Here is a 17,243-nt window from a genome sequence, read left to right on the forward strand (position 1 = left end):
CACCCCCATACACCTATTGTACTCTTTGCTACCTTTCCCCACCCTCCTCTCTGACCTATCACCTCCATCCTCACCCCCATTCACCTATTGTTCTCTTTGCTACCTTCTCCCCAGCCCCACCCCCACATTTATCTCTCCACCCTGGAGGCTTCCTGCCTCTATTCCTGATGAAGGGCTTTTGCCCAAAGCGTCGATTTTCCTGATCCTCGGATGCTGCCTAACCTGCTGTGCTTTTCAAGCACCACTCTGACCTAAACTCTGGTTTCCAGCATCTGCAGTCCTCACTTTTGCCAAGTGGAACCCTTCAGCCAAGGAGAGAGAGGCACTTAATGAAGCTAAATCAATTGGTGAATGCTTTAACTCATTGAATTTGTGTAGCTGTACACAGTCCTCAACTTAAGTCAATGATGAAAAATATAGAGCACTATAGGGATAAAACACTGAACAAATTCAGGAAAAACAGATAAAAACATTAGAGAACAATTCAGCGATGAACATCTCCAATAAAAGACAGTCTAATCACTGACCCTTGACATTCAATGGCATTACCATTGCTGAATCCCCCACCATCAACATCCTGGCAGTTGCCATTGCCCAGAAAAGCAACTGGACTCACCATAAAATACAGTGACTCCAATAGCAGGTTAGAGGCTAGAAATACTGCAGCAAGAAACTAATTTCCTGACTCCCCAAAAGCCTATCCATCATCTACTCATCACGAGTGTGATGGAATGCTTCCTATTTGCCCTGATGGGTGCAACTCCAACGACACTCAAGAAGATTGACACCAGCCAAGACAAAGCAGTTCATTTGATTGGCACCACATCCACTCCCTCCAACACTGACATTGAATAGCAGCAGGTCAAGAAGGCAACTCACCAGCATCTTCTCAAGGGCAAATTAGGGGTGGACAATAAATGCTGCAAAGGCCATATCCCACAAAAACTAAAAAAAATCCTTGACTTTTAAAATGATGACATTAATGATATTTAATCTTTTAATCTTGCGTCTGTCTGGATCTTTATTTCCTGCATGCCCTTAGAAAGGGAGTTATAATTCCTGTTCTTTATTGTCTGCTTGACTCTTCAATCTGCTTGGCTGATGAATCTATCTGCTCCCACACTTTTGGAGGGTGACAGACTTAAAGTTAGATCAAATTCTGGAAAATCCATGATCTTGTGAAAATCAGATCTTTACAGAAAACCTTTCTTTTGGTCATACAGAGAGCGTGGTCCCTCTGGTACTGACCACCCAATCAGGATCAAGAAAAACAAACCATGTGCTTGTGACAGCTTCAACTATATTACGAACATTTGAGGGGGGATCACTTCTAATCTGAATCTCAACCTGTTTCTTGTTATTTGTTTAGGAAATTAGTGGAACAAACCCTGAGACAGTAGATGCTTCAAACTTTGACCTTGATCAGAAATCAGTGTTCATCATGCATGGATACTTGGAAAATGGAGATGTCAGCTGGGCTGTAGATCTATGCAAGGTGAGAGCTGGTGATATGTATCACATGTGAGCTGGGGAAATGTACATAGTGATATGTACATAATGATATGTACGTCGCATGTGATATGTACATAAGAGCTGGGGAAACCCGCAAGGTGTGAGCTGGGCTGCAAGATGTGTGTTGGGGAAGCATGCAAGGTGTGAGTTGGGACATTGTGCAAGGTGGCAGCCAGAGTCTGTGTAATATGTAAAATTAGGAAGTGTGCAAATTGTGAGGTGGAGAAGTGTGCAAGGTGTGAACTGGGAAAGTGTGCAAGCTGTGAGCTGGGGAAGTGTGTGCAAGATGTGAACTACAGAACTGTGCGAGATGTGAGAGCTGGTGATATCTGTAAGGTGAGGGCTGCAGAAGTGTCCATGCTGTGAGAGCTGGGGAGGTATGTCAGGGGTAACTGGTTTCTGTATAGAAGCCTGGTGACTTTCTGAAGTGAGAAGAGGGATGGCAAATGGGAAATAGGGCTGACAACCCTCGAGGATTGCTTTGGGAATAGACAATAAACCTCAGGAGCCAACATCACTGGGTGCTACAATCGATTGTGTGATATTTATTCATCCTTTTTCAACAATTTTATGGAGGCTTACAAAGGTAAGAGAGGCATGGATAGGATAAATAGATAAAGTCTTTTCCCTGGGGTCGGGGAGTCCAGAACTAGAGGGCATAGGTTTAGGGTGAGAGGGGAAAGATATAAAAGAGACCTAAGGAACAACTTTTTCACACAGAGGGTGGTACATGTATAGAATGAGCTACCAGAGGAAGTGGTGGAAGCTGGTATAATTACAACATTTAAAAGGCACCTGGATGGATATATGAATAGGAAGGGTTTGAAGGGATATGGGCCGGGTGCTGGCAGGTGGGACTAGATTGGGTTGGAATATCTGGTCGGTGTGGACGAGTTGGACCGAAGGGTCTGTTTCCATGCTGTACATCGCTATGACTCTGTGACTCTGTTTATCTTTATTGATACTGTAATATTGGAGGTACGGTAAAAGGCAACTTATTGAGTGGGAATATGGGTGACCAAGGTCAAATGATGAAACCTCCAGGACTACATTCAGTGAGAGTTGGTGACCCTCACTGGGAGGAGGGAACTGGGGAGGGGGGGGGAGCAGTTGTAGTTTTTTGTGGAGAGTAAGCACCAATATGGTAGTGAATGGCCTTTGTCTTTATTGTACATATGTGTTTTTAAGCAGTCCCCTCAGGGTGGGTTCCTGCAGATTGATGAGATCAGCAAATTCATGTCAGATTCTGTTTTCTGCTCTCTAAGATGATTCTGCATGTGGATGATGTAAACTGTATCTGCGTTGACTGGCGAGGGGGTTCACAATGTTCCTACAGCCAGGCTGCTCAAAACATCCGAGTTGTGGGTGCGGAAACTGCATACTTCCTGGACACTCTGGAGGTGAGTGATCAACCGCAACCCTACAGACCAGTGCAGACAGCCCATTGAGGAATAATACCTCATAGAGTAATCACCGTATAGAACAGATGGTAGCCACTCTATAGAATAGGCTTACAATGTAACAGAAGCAGTGACTCTATAGAGATGTGTATAAAATATTGGTGGTAATTTCCTTTAATCACAGGATGTGGGTGTTAGTGGCAAGTGTAACATTTGTTGCCCATCCCTAATTGCCCCTGAACTGAGTGGCTTACCAGTCCATTTCAGAGGGCAGGTAGTATTCCACCATATTGCTATGGGTCCAGAGTCACAAGACTAGGTAATTATGGCTGATTTCCTTCTCTAAAGGATTTTAGTGAAGGAGGTTTACTTGGCTTATATATCAACTTATTCACTGCATTTAAATTCCACCAGCTACCCTGCTGGGAGATAAACCCATTCCCCACAGCATGAGCTCCTGGATTACTAATCCAGTGGCATTACCACTGTGTCATTACCTGAAGTCAGGTATTCTGGGGCCAGACAGGAAGTGGTTAGGTGAGGAGGTGAAGGGGCAGATACAATGTGACCCCTGTCCGACGTTATCCCTGGACTGGATTTCATTCCTGTTCTCCGAATATTGAAAAATTCTACTGGGATTTAGTAAGAGAGTTCAAGCAGGGATTTGATAAGATACTCAAATTTACTTCAAATGTCTGTGGACTTAACTTTCTGCCTCTTCCTTATCTGCCTCAGAGTCACTATAATTACACCATGTCTGATGTGTACCTGGTTGGACACAGTCTAGGGGCCCACGCAGCCGGGGAGGTGGGGAAACGGACACCAGGCATTCCTCGGATTACTGGTAATTCATTCCATTCTCAAACTAATATGAACCGCTGTCTAAATGAAAGTCAGAAAGAATGGGAATCCCATGGACTGTGTGTCGAAGAGAAGCACATTTGCATTTTACATAATAGAAATGTGTTTATTTGTTGGGCTATTATTCAATATACATTTGTTTTTTTTTCTCATTTGTTTAAGGGATGTGGGTGTCAATGGCTGAGCAACCATTTATGCCCTTGTGAAGGTGGTGCTGAGCTGTCTTCTTAAATCTTTGTTGTGGGCACATCCTCAATGCTATAAAGGAGAGAGTTCAGGGATTTTGACCCAGGGCCACTGCAGGAATGGCAATATATTTCCAAGTCAGGATGGTGGGGGGCTCGGAGAGGAACTTCTGAGTGAAATGAGATGGAATTGATTAATTAGAATGCTGGTTGATGGGGTGAATGGGAAGAGGCCAAGTTAGCAACCTGGAATTAACCCTGCTGTTTGTGAAGGTTATGAATAATCTAACAAATATGTTGAAAAACACTTCAAACAATCCCAGATTTATCCCACAGGGCTTGATCCTGTCGAGCCGTATTTCCAGAACACGCCACCGGAAGTCCGACTGGATCCCACGGATGCGTTCTTTGTTGATGTGATTCACACGGATGGTTCATCCCAATTTCCCAGTATTGGTAAGTGTCACCACTCAAATATTCAATCAGAGAAACCCGGACAGGGGATTGGGTAGGACGGGCTGTTAGGATTAGCCCAGGAGCAGGGCAAGGTATTCGGACTAGTTTAAGGATCCTGAGACAAAACAAAAGGTTAGCTGTAGAAAATGCTACTGTAATTCTTTGGCGAATAACAACTCCTCTCCCATTAAGGCCTGCCCACCATCTACAAGGCAGAGTGTAATGGGATACTAGGAGAAAGTGAGGACTGCAGATGCTGGAGTTCAAAGTCGAGAGTGTGTTGCTGGAAAAGCACAGCAGGTCAGGTATTTTATGAGGAGCAGGAGAATCGACGTTTCGGGCATAAGCCCTTCCTCAGGAATCTGATGGGATACTCGCCACTTGCTGGAATGGGTGCAGCTTCAACAACACTCAAGAAACTTGACACCATCCAGGACAAGGGAGTCTACTTGATTGGCTCCCCATCCACCATATTCAACATTCACTTCCTTCAGCACTGACACATAAAGACAGCAGTGTGTACCATGCACAAGATGGAGTGCAACAACTCATCTTGGCCTCTTTACTAGTGTGAGAACATAGAACATTACAGCACAGTACAGGCCTTTCAGCCCTCGATATTGTGCCAGCCTTTTATCCTGCTCTAAGATCAGACTAACGCACATTCTGCAGCACAAATCTGAGTGCAATGGCTGGAATGTTGTTATGGCTGTTATGGACTAGGCCAGACCATTCAAAACATTCTTAAGCAGACAGCCCCAGACCATAACTTTGCAATTTATTTCGATAAGTGTACAGTGAACATTACCCAGAATAAGTTATATAGGTTGACTACTAGATTTTAAGATTTATTCACAAAATTACACAATAAAACGCAAAGCACAGAAAAAAGAACCCGTACAGAACTCAGTCTATCGAAACAAGCCTTAATAGTGCTGTTCTGAATATACACAATAGTCCTAATAAATCAACTCCCTTTAAAACCCAATAGAACACATGCTTACAGGTTGAAGTTGAAAGGCAGAAAGAGAAAGAGTTTCCACACAGCTCCCTGTTGAATTTCTTACCAGTTCAAGACTGAACTAAACTGTTCAGCCAGAGAGCTGACCACTCCCCTTTCTTTATAGAGGTCATTTCTAAAACATGACCAGTTTGGCCTGAAGTCTCATCTGTTTACACATAAACAAAAGGCTTTGCAAAATTCTATTCATCTCTGTACCAAACCAGACCATTCAAAGCCTGGCCTGGTTTATTACCCCTCTGAAAGAAAATCAAGGACAGAGTATCCAGGGAACAGCTTTTAGAAAAAATAAGGGACTAGCTTTGTGACAAGGCCTATAGCCTTTGCAATATCCAGCACCTCCAACCAGTTCATGTGCAGTAAATCTGATTAGTTGGAGACCATGGGCCTGGGGACCTCAGGAGGAAGTTGTGATAGATCATGCACTTGGTACTTCTGGCTAAAGTTGCAACAGCTCAGGCTTGTCGTTCACATGGATGCACTGGCTTCCCCATCATTGAGGATGAGGATATTAATGGATCCTTCTCTTTCAATATAAATTATCCACCACCATGTATGACTGGATTTGGCAGGATTGTGGAGTTTTCATCTGATCAGATGGTTCTGAAATTTGCCTGGAGTTTGCTGTTTCTGCTGTTTAACATGCTGTTGACACTATTTTGTAGCTTCATTAGTGATTGTATGAGTGAGTGGAATCCTCTCTCTGTGGATCACTCTGAACAACTGTCTCCTGCTACAGGATTCGGGATGTTTCAGGCTTGTGGACACATGGACTTCTACCCAAATGGTGGTGAGGACATGCCAGGCTGCAGCAAGAACATCCTTTCAACAATCCTGGACATTGATGGGTTATGGCAGGGTAAGTTCCAGGTGGTGGCATTGTTCCTCAGGCAGACTCTGCTGCTGGGAACACCAAGCAGAGCCAGGGTACGAGGGAAAGGGTGTTCAATCTTAAGCAGCCCTCCGGGTTCTCTGCTGACATCAAAGCACGTACCTTTGTCATAGAGTCATAAAGTCATAGAATCATATAGCACAGAAACAGACCCTTTGATCTAACATGTCCATGCTGACCAAATATTTTTACTTAATCTAGTCCCATTTTCCAGCACTTGGCCAAAATCTCTCTAATCACTTCCTATTCATAGACCCATCCAGTTGCCTCTTAAATGTTGTAATTGTACCAGTCTCTACCACTTCCTCTGGCAGCTCATTCCATACATGTACCACCCTCTATGTGAAAACATTGTCCCGTAGGTTCCTTTTAAACCTTTCCCCTCTCACCTTAGACCTATGCCCTCTAGTTTTGGACTCCCCCAACCTGAGAAAAAGACCTTGGCTATTTACCCTAGCCATGCCCCCTCATGGTTTTATAAACCTCTATAAGGTCACCCCTCAGCCTCTGACACTCCAGGGAAAGAAGCCCCAGTCTATTCAGCCTCTCCCTATAACTCAAACCCTTCAATCCTGGCAATATCCTTGTAAATTTTTTCTCAACCCTTTCCAGTTTAACAGCATCTTTCCCATAGCAGGGAGACCTGAGTTGCATGCAGTATTCCAAAAGTGGAGAAAGTGAGGTCTGCAGATGCTGGAGATCAGAGCTGGAAATGTGTTGCTGGAAAAGCGCAGCAGGTCAGGCAGCATCCAGGGAACAGGAGAATCGACGTTTCGGGCATAAGCCCTTATTCCAAAAGTGGCCTAATCACTGGGGTATTGTCTGTAAGATTTCCCTGCAGGAGCTGAGACAGTCACAGAAACATCAATACATCATAGCACAGGCCATTCAGCCCATTGTATCCATGCTGGAGTACAAAATTGATTGTTTAAGATGCTGGTGTCATGATGAGGGAATGTTGGGTCTCATCCTTTTCTATCTAGATTGATACTGGGCTTGTTTGGACAGTCCTTGTTCAAAATCAGGAGGTTTGTGTTTATGTTCCACTTGTGGACAGTCCTGATACATGGAGACTGGAGTACTGAGTAAATATCTTATTGGATTCCTGACACCACAACCCATCCCACCCCCATTCCCCCCTCACACACCCTACCCCCCCATATTTTCACTTGAGTAAACCATCTCCCTCCCTGGTGTGTAAGACAAAAACCTCTTGGCCAGGAGACAGACAGTTCTGGTTAATGATGGAGAATTCATGGTGCAACCCGTCAGATTGTTCATCCCACCAGCACCTCATCCTGCTTTCTAAAAGTGCAGGAAGATACAACCATAACAGCATTCTTTAAACCTCTTCATTTGTATAGCAACCGGTGTCATGGAGGTTATTTTGGTTCACTGGTAATCCAGGGAACCAGACTAGTAATCCAGCCAAAAGTTCAAATTTCAAAAGAGCACCTGGACAAATTTAAGTTAAGATTAATTTGGAATAAAACAATAATCTTAAGAATTCACGATGCTCTTCAGGGAAGGTAATCTGCCATCCTTCCCCAGTCTGGCCTACATACGACTCCAGACTGACAACAATATGGCTGACTCTTAATTGCCCTCTGAAGTGGTTGAGTGAGACAGTTAGGATAGTCAATAAATACAGCAACATCCATACCCTGTGAATAACATTTAAAAACAAAGTTAAAAATTGCACAACACCAGGTTATGGTCCAGCAGGCTAGCTACCTGGTGAAGTAGCAGCGCGACGAAAGCTTGTACTATGAGATAAACCTGTTGGACTATAACCTGATGTTGTGTGATTTCTAACTTTGTCCACCCCAGTCCAACACCAGCACCTCCACATCAGTTTAAAATAAGTTTGATCTGCCTCTTAAGCAGGAAATATCACTACATGTGCAGCCATTTCCCCTGAGGTCATAGACCCAGCACCTCGTGACAGAATGTTCCAGAAGATGACAATTTCCTCATTGAGGTTTACTGTCACTCTTGAACTGTGAAAACATTCATACCCACACATTGAAAAGACAAAGACAGTGCTGGTCCTGTGTCACATCTGTATTCCTGGGTCTCCTTGTTCAACAGATCCAGAACCAGCCTCCAGGTGCATCAAAGTTGCACAGAATTCATTATGCATTATTAATTATGATTATTAATTAATTTTCAGGTACAAAGAACTTCATTTCCTGCAACCACTTCCGTGCAGTTCGATATTTTTCGGAGAGTGTTGTGTCACCTGATGGTTTTTTGGCCTTTCCCTGTGGCAGTGAGAAAGAGTTTCAGGCAGTAAGTATGAGAGAGGGAGTACGGCTCACTCATCTATACTCCTAGCAGCATTTACCAATCAAACTAAATAGCAGGGAACTATAGAGAACCCTTCAACATCAAACTTCAAACAAGCACAACAGGGCTTACGTACAGAGGGAAGATCAATAAGATCAGCTGTGAGCAGCTACTCATAGACAACACAGAGAACGCCAAACTAAACAACTCATTACAAATGAGTCCTGATAAAAGAAAAAGCCTCTGAATGATCAGAAACAGGAAGCTTTACTCAGTATCTACCTCTGGCAGATTGTTATCTGACTGGCAATACACTGGGGAAACTGGGTGCTCTGCAAATGAACTTGGATATTGGATATCTTTGTGCACAGTAGGCATGCAGGTGCAGTAGGTAGTGAAGAAGGTAAATGATACATTGGCCTTCATAGTGAGAGGATTCGGTATAGGAGGAGGGATGTCTTGCTGCAATTATACAGGGTCTTAGTGAGACCACACTTGGAGTATTCTGTGCAACTTTGATCTCCTTATCTGAGGAAGGGTGTTCTGGCTATGGAGGAGTGCAACAAAGATATACCAGACTAATTCCTGGAATGGCATGTCTAATGAAGAGCTTATGCTCGAAATGTCAACTCTCCTGCTCCTCAGATGCTGCCTAACCGGCTGTGCTTTTCCAGTGCCACACATTTCGACTCTGATCTCCAGTCCTCGCTTTCTCTATAACAGAACTGAGGTATGAATGGACACTGCAGAGATCACTTAGGACTATATTAGGAGCATGAATGAGTCTCTCATAGAAACCTGTGAAATTCTAACAGAAGTAGACAGTATTAACACAGGAAGGGTGTTCTTGATGATGAGGGAGGCCAAAACTAGGGGTCACAGTTTAAGGATAGGGGGGGTAGGCCACTTAGAATTTAGATGAAGAGGCATTTATTAACCAAGAGAGTGGTGAGCCTGCCGCATTCTCTGCCACAGAAAGCAGCTGAGGTCAAAATATTGAATGTTTTCAAGAAGGAGTTAGATACATTTCCTAGGGCTAAGGGGATCAAAGGGTATGGGGAGAATGCGGGAACAGTCGAATGATCCGCATGATCATATTGAATGGAAAAGCAGGTTTGAAGGGCTGACTGACCTGCTGCTATTCCTACATTCTATTTTCCTATGTGCTGTATCTGTCCAGGGTGCATTTGATGGGGACAGTGTATTTTGTTTCTTTCCATTTAAAAAAGTAGAGTGAGCTTTACTTTGTATCTAACCCCATGCTTTCCCTGTCCTGGGAGTGTTTGATGGGGATAGTGTGGAGGCAGCTTTACTCTCCATATACAAGAGTAGAGAAAGCTTTACTCTGTTTCTAAACATGTGTTGTCCCTATTCTGGGAGTGTTTGATGGGGACAGATTAGAGAGAGCTTTATTCTGTATCTAAATCTGTGCTGTACCTGTCCTGGAGTGTTTGATAGCTACAATGTCGAGAGAGCATTACTTTCAGTTTCAAAGAGTTAAGGGAGCTTTAATTTTAGTTTCAAAGAGTCGAGAGACCTTTACTTCAGTTTTAAAGAGGAGGAAGAGCTTTCAGTTTTAAAAAGTTAGAGAGAGCATTACTTCCAGTTTTAAAAAGTCGAGGAAGCTTTAACCTGTATGTAATCTTGTGCTATACCTGTTCTGGGAGTGTTTAATGTGGACAGTGTCAAGGAACTTTAATTTCAGTTTAAGAGAGTAGAGGGAGCTTTCCTCTGTATCTAACCCTACGCTTTGCTTGCTCTAGGAGTGTTTGGTGGGGACAGTGGTTGCTGCACACTGTTTCCAAGGGAGCTTGAATCATCTGCTGAGGGATCGAATTTGAGGCATTGGGCATTTTTGCAGTACGTGTGTCAGTCTGTTGAGCTGGATCTTTGCTAACAGTTTGCACAGAGTTCACCGAGAATTTGTGAGAAAAGGAGATGACTGAGTGCTCAAATGTAACCTCTCAATCTGTAAAGCAAGAGGAAAAGATGTGGAAAGATTCCTTTCTGCATTGACCAACTATGCCAATTGTTCCACTTTGATCAGTTCAGCTTTTAGGCTGTATTCCCAGCAATGAGCCCAACTGAAAGGTTCTTTGCTGCCATTGGGTGGTGCCAGTGAGCTATCTGCTACTTCCCGAGCCCTGGTCTAAAACACTAAAACTGTTTCTCACTTGCCCTCCAGCGACTCTTCAGCTGTGCTCCATTCTGCTTTGGAAATGTACTCTCTGGATGGGTGGACTGGGAGAATGGTCTCTTTTGACATCATACAGGGGGATTCACAAAACCAATCCTGCAAAATGGATTATCTCAAATTATTTACTTGAGAACTCCACTTTCCCCCACCCATGGGCGTCTAGATCCAGGGCTTTCCTGAGACTCTCTGATGGATTGTCAGGCAGTTTGCTGTTGAACGCTGGGCAGTGTGGAGTCTGACAGAATCCCCCGAATACAGATGCAAGGTCTGCAGACTGATTGGCCATTATCAGGGCCTTTGTCACTAGTATTTGGGCCTTTGTCACTAGTATTTGGGATCGTTCTCTGCACTGGTTCCTGCACTGTTGGGAGTAAAGCTGATCTCTGATGTAGGTGGCGATGTGAACCTGAAGATTTTCTGTGTGTGTGTTCCAGGAGGAATGCTTTGCATGCCCAGCTGAAGGCTGTCCAACTATGGGCTACACGATCGGGCCATATCGCCCAGCACCTGGGCTTCTACACCAGACCTTCTACCTTCGAACAGGAGAATCCAGCCCCTATGGAGGTGAGCATCAGGAGCAGTTTGTTAACCCTCTGCAGTTTGTCCTCACTAGCCTCAGAGTTTCCCAGCAACAAATAACCTCCCCACATCCCGATCCTATCCCTCTCCTATAAAACTAAAAGAACACCCTTGGCACTTAACACTCATACTACCCCTTCCCTCACTCCCTTAGCCCTCACACTCACCCGACCCTCACTCCCCCAGCCCTCACACTACCTGGCCCTCACTCCCTCAACCCTCATATGACCATGATCCTCACTCCCTCAGCCCTTACACTACCTCAACCCTCACTACTACCCCGACCCTCACTCCCTCAGCCCCGCACTACCCCGACTGTCACTCCTTCAGCCCTCAGACTCACCCAACCCTCACACTACTCTGACTCTCAGTCCCTCAGCCCTCACACTACCTAACCTTCACTCGCTCAGCCGGCACACGACCCTCAATCCATCAGCCCTCGTACTCACCTGACCCTCACTGCCTCAGTTATCATACTCACTTCATCAGCATTCACACTCACTCTGTCAATCCTTTCTTCTTCAACCCTCTCGCATTCTAGATTAGATTAGATTAGAATTCCTACAGTGTTGGAACAGGCCCTTTGGCCCAATCAGTCCACACCAACCCTCCCAGACCCATTTCCCTCTGCAAATGCACCTAACACTATGGGCAATTTAGCATGGCCAATTCACCTGACCTGCACATCTTTGGAGTGTGGGTGGAAACCGGAGCACCTGGAGGAAACCCACGCAGACACAGGGAGAATGTGCAAACTCCACACAGACAGTCACCAAGGCTAGAATCGAATCTGAGACCCTGGTGCTATGAGGCAGCAATACTAACCACTGAGTCACCATGCCACCCCTACACTGCCCCCACACTCACTCTGTCAACCATCAGTCAGACTCCCTTAACCTGCAATCTCTCTAACCTCACACCCACTGCCTGAAACCTCACCTCACTCCTTCAAACTCCACCCTCGTTTCATCAAACCTCACTTCGCTCGTTCAACCTTCACTCCATCCAATCACATGCTCCCTAAACATCATGCTCCCACCAATCTCTTCCTCACTCACTTGACACTCATTCAAACCTCTCAGTAGATCTGATAGATCACATACAGACCCAGGCCTCAATATCTAAATCCTACCACAACTATCCAACATTACAGTCACACTGGGTTGTATAATTCTTTAACCCCTTTCTGTGTTCTCATCACTCTCTCAGTTTGGCGTTACAATGTGTCTGTGACACTGTCTGGTTCCCACTCTGTTTCTGGGATTTTGAATGTTGCTTTGTATGGATCCAAAGGGAACACTCGACAGCATCAAATCACCAAGTAAGTGCCACTATTTCCAACATGTCTATTGGATTGTCATTGACCTGGATTTTAAGAGGGAGGGTCTCACACTCAATTGGTGGCTGATAGACCCTGTTCTGTGGTCTTGGGGGAAATGATCTCCCCCAACCCCAGATAATCTGATTGGCAGCTCCAGCAAGACCAGTAGCACCAGAACTAGGTGGTGGGCACTACCAAAGTGGTCAGTCACAAGCTAAATGGTTGGGCAGATAAGGGGTGACAGGGGTTATGGGGAAACTGGTTTTGAGGAACAGGTTGGAAAGATTGAAGGGAGGCATCTTGGCCTCATAGCGTTTTACATCATAGAAAGGACCCTTGGGCCCATCATGTCCACACCAATCAAAAAACATGCATCTATTCTCATCCCATTTTCCAGCACTTGGCCCAAAAGCCATATATGTATGATGTTTCATCTGCTCATCTAAATCCTCCTTAAATATTTGCAGGTTCCGGCCTGTTTGTAGTCTGTGAGTTCCATGATATATTTGCACAAATCCACTTGAAACCTCCTGCTGCTTTCCTTAAAACCATGTCCCCGGTTAATGATCCCTCTACTGAAGGGAAAAGTTTATCCCTATCTACCTGTGCTCCTCAGAATCTTGTTCAGCTCAATCAGATTCCCCTCCACCTACTCTGCTTAAGGAAAACAACCCCAGCCTATCAAGTCTCTCTGCGTAGCTGAATTATTCCAGCCCAGGCAACTTCCTGGTGAATCTCCTCTGCACTTTCTCTCGTGCAATCCTTTAGTATGGTAACCAGAATTGCACACAGTACTCCAGCTGTGGTCTCACTAATGTTATATAAAGCTCTGTCATAAAATCCTTGCTTTTGTATTCAATGTTCGAGCTAATGAAGACAAATATCACACAGGCTGCCTTAACCACTTTATCTGCTGATCCTGCAGCCTTCAAGGGTCCATGGACATGCACACCAAGGTTCCACTGATCCTCCGTACTTTATGGGTCCCACCATTCAACGTGTACTCTCCCGCCTTGTTTGTGCTCCCAAAGAGAACCTCCTCACACTTTTCAGGATTAAACTCCATTCATCACTGTTCAGCCGTTTGACAAGCCCCATCGATGTTACCCTGTAGTCTGAGATTAGATTCCCTACAGTATGGAAACAGCCCATCCGGCCCAACAAGTCCACAGTGACTCTCCAAAGAACAACCCACCCAGACCCACTCCCCATCCTATATTTACTCCTGACTAATGCACCTAACTATGGGCAATTGAGCATGACCAATTCACCTGGCCTGCAAATCTTTGGACTGTAGGAAGAAATGGGAATCGAATCCATGTCCCTGGCACTGTGAGGCAGAAATGCTAACCACTGAGCCACTGAGCCACCCCGTGGTATTCCTCCTCACTATTTACCACACCATCAATTTTTGTGTCAGCTGCAAACTCACTGATCATACCCCCTTGGGGGAGTTGTCCTCAGTAAGTTCAAGCTTCCCTCTTGAAAGGGTATGACTTCCCCCTTCCTGCCTTTTATCAAGTTAGGGTTTTAAAAAAAATCGATCTTCCCATTCCTGCCTGGCTAGACCACTCTTATCATGGCAAAGGCAGCATAACAAGGTGGCTCAGTGGTTAGTACTGCTGCCTCATGACATCAGGGGCCTGGGTTCAATCCCAGCCTCGGGCAACTCTCTGTGTGGAGTTTGCACATTCTCCCGGTGTCTGTGTGAGTTTCCTCCGGGTGCTCTGGTTTCCTCCCACAGTCCAAAAATGTGCAAGTTTGGGGAATTGACCCTGCTAAATTGCCCATAATGTTCAGGGATGCTTAGGTTAGGTGCATTAGTCAGGAGTAAATGTAGAGAAGTGGGTTTGGGTGGGATACTCTTCGGAGGATCGGTGTGGACTTGTTGGGCCTGTTTCCACACTGCAGGGATTCTTTGAACATTCCAGGTAGTTGGCTTAGTAACAAAAACACATTTGGCAAACTATGATGTATTGAAAAATGGGGGCTGGGTCGCCGATTACAGTGGGCAGCTTGGGATGGGTATGGGGGAGGGGAGGGGAGCTGTGCAACGGCTGTATTTTACATGCAATGTACTCTTCGTTCAAACACACCTAGCCTATGTTGGGAGGGAGCTTGTATCAAGCCTATGCACATTCCTTTATCAAAGTATCCTTTGTTAATATATTTGTCTTTTTATTAAGTAATAAAGTACCTCATTATAATTCTTGGTGAGGGGATATTCAGTGCATTGGGTCAAACTCTACTTTCGATGCTCTGCTTTGGGAGCTGCTTCCTGTAGTGACCCAGTTGAAGGATAGGATGCTCCCCACCTAACCCCCTCCCCACCTCCCTCCACCTCCCCCCTCCACCTCCCCCCCCAACCCCCACCCATCCCATCCCCCACCCCCGATCAGTAACAGGGACACTGAGCAGGAAATGCAGCAGGAGTTTGAGTCAGGGACATTTTACTTTATTCCAGAACGAAACTCCATCCAGGCAAAACATATTGGGCGCTCATTGATGCAGAACATGATGTGGGTGATGTTACCAAAGTGAAGTTTCTGTGGAACAACAATGTGATCAACATCTTCCAACCCAAGCTCGGAGCTGAGAGCATCACCTTAGTGCGAGCGAAGGACCACACCAGGTCAGTCAGTGCCCAACAATGGATTCACAGGTGAAGACAGCGAGTGGTAGAATTCACCCAGTAATGACAAGGAGGCTTCTTTATGGGGCAAAAGTGAGGACTGCAGATGCTGGAAACCAGAGTTTAGATCAGAGTGGTGCTGGAAAAGCACAGCAGGTCAGGCAGCATCTGAAGAGAAGGAAAGAGCAGGCTTCTTTATGGGGGCAAGTGGGGCTTCACTAAGCTTAGTGACTCCTTTTATAAAATATGCCAGATTCCAAACCACAAACCAATGAAATCCATAATCTTTGCTGACAGAACAGTCAAAGTACACACTGTCAGAGGGTCAGTACTGAGGAAGTGCCGCACTGTCGGAGGGTCAGTACTGAGGAAGTGCTGCACTGTCAGAGGGTCAGTACTGAGGGAGTGCTGCACTGTCAGAGGGTCATTACTGAGGCAGTGCCGCACTGTCAGAGGGTCAGTACTGAGGCAGTGCCGCATTGTCAGAGGGTCAGTGCTGAGGGAGTTCTGCATTGTCAGAGGGTCAGTACTGGGGAAGTGCCGCACTGTCAGGGGGTCAGTACTGAGGGAGTGCCGCACTTTCAGAGGGTCAGTACTGAGGGAGTGCCGCACTGTCAGAGGGTCAGTACTGAGGGAGTGCCGCACTTTCAGAGGTCAGTACTAAGGGCGTGCCGCACTGTCAGAGGGTCAGTACTGAGGGAATACTGCACAATTGAAGGGTCAGTACTGAAAGAATGCTGCACTGTTGAAGGCACAGTATTGAGGGAGTCCTGCACTATCAAAGGGTCAGTACTGAGGGAGCATTGCACTATCAGAGGGTCAATGTTGAGGGAATTTTGCACTGTTGGTGAATTTTGATGGTCATGCTTATAAGAGGGTATTAGGGAGCATATTTGGATAGAGTTTAGATACTGATTAAACAATATTTAATTGACCAATAGAATAACATCGAGAGGCGCAATGTTCTTGGGTTCCTAATTGTAAAGTGGAAGGCAGGGATAAAATGGGATGAATGAAATGCTAACGTAACTTTCCCAAATTTGATTTTCACAGTCTTATACAAACTTTGTAATGCCTGTTCCTTATTTTTCCTGATAGTTTCCGTTTTTGTGGGAATGAGATGGTTAAAGAGGAGACTCTGCAAACTCTCACTCCCTGCACCTCGTAGAAAAACAATCTGTGCTGATTGAACTACACACCAAATCTGTCTGTGAGAGAAACAGAGACAACTCTTCCATTCCCAATTCTGTCCTGAATGTTTCTGTGAATTGTCCTGGGAAATTTGGAATCGAAGAGAAGGGGAAATAACACAAATCAAGGTCACAGAGAATTGAATGGTAAAGGAATATTTCAAAATCCTCGACAAACTGTACATCGGAAAATCCGATGAGGTCAGATCATTCCTGTCAAAGCATCGTTCCAGTTTGATTTCATATTCCTGCACACACAGCTGGAGTGGATTCCTCCAACAGAAACAGATTTCAATCATCATTGATTAGATTCACTTGGATCCAGCCTTCTGTATCAATTAAATTTTAAAAAAAGGCAACTTGCTCGTTGACTAATTTAATCTTTCTACAGAAATTCAAAAGGCAGCGAATGAACAGATAACACAGAACTACAGGAGCACTGGCCAATTGTCCAGTGGGAATGAATGGGAAAGGATCTGTCTCCAATGGGATTGTGCACAGTGGGAATAAATGGGAATGGGCTTGTATCTATTGGGATTGTGTACAGTGGGAATGAACAGGAATGGGCTCGTGTCCATTGGGATTGTGTACAGTGGGAATGAACAGGAATGGGCTCGTGTCCATTTGGATTGTGTACAGTGGGAATAAACAGGAATGGACTTGTGTCCATTGGGATTGTGTACAGTGGGAATAAACAGGAATGGACTT

At 45.1% G+C, this 17,243-nt stretch overlaps 1 protein-coding gene across 1 annotated transcript in view; it reads left to right on the top strand.

Moving 5' to 3' along the window:
* Window positions 1-16,888, top strand: part of LOC122561268 (pancreatic lipase-related protein 2-like) — a 24,080-nt gene extending 7,192 nt beyond the window's left edge. The window contains exons 4-13 of the mRNA XM_043712905.1: window positions 1,370-1,495; window positions 2,778-2,912; window positions 3,648-3,756; window positions 4,295-4,414; window positions 6,175-6,294; window positions 8,501-8,619; window positions 11,248-11,377; window positions 12,602-12,713; window positions 15,178-15,345; window positions 16,444-16,888. Coding sequence (XP_043568840.1) covers window positions 1,370-1,495; window positions 2,778-2,912; window positions 3,648-3,756; window positions 4,295-4,414; window positions 6,175-6,294; window positions 8,501-8,619; window positions 11,248-11,377; window positions 12,602-12,713; window positions 15,178-15,345; window positions 16,444-16,513 — 1,209 coding nt within the window. The 3' untranslated portion in view covers window positions 16,514-16,888. The remainder of the gene's footprint in view (window positions 1-1,369; window positions 1,496-2,777; window positions 2,913-3,647; window positions 3,757-4,294; window positions 4,415-6,174; window positions 6,295-8,500; window positions 8,620-11,247; window positions 11,378-12,601; window positions 12,714-15,177; window positions 15,346-16,443) is intronic.
* The last annotated feature ends 355 nt before the right edge of the window (window positions 16,889-17,243 follow it).

Source organism: Chiloscyllium plagiosum, chromosome 22 (genome assembly GCF_004010195.1).
Source record: "Chiloscyllium plagiosum isolate BGI_BamShark_2017 chromosome 22, ASM401019v2, whole genome shotgun sequence".
In the NCBI taxonomy this organism is placed as follows: Eukaryota; Metazoa; Chordata; class Chondrichthyes; order Orectolobiformes; family Hemiscylliidae; genus Chiloscyllium; species Chiloscyllium plagiosum.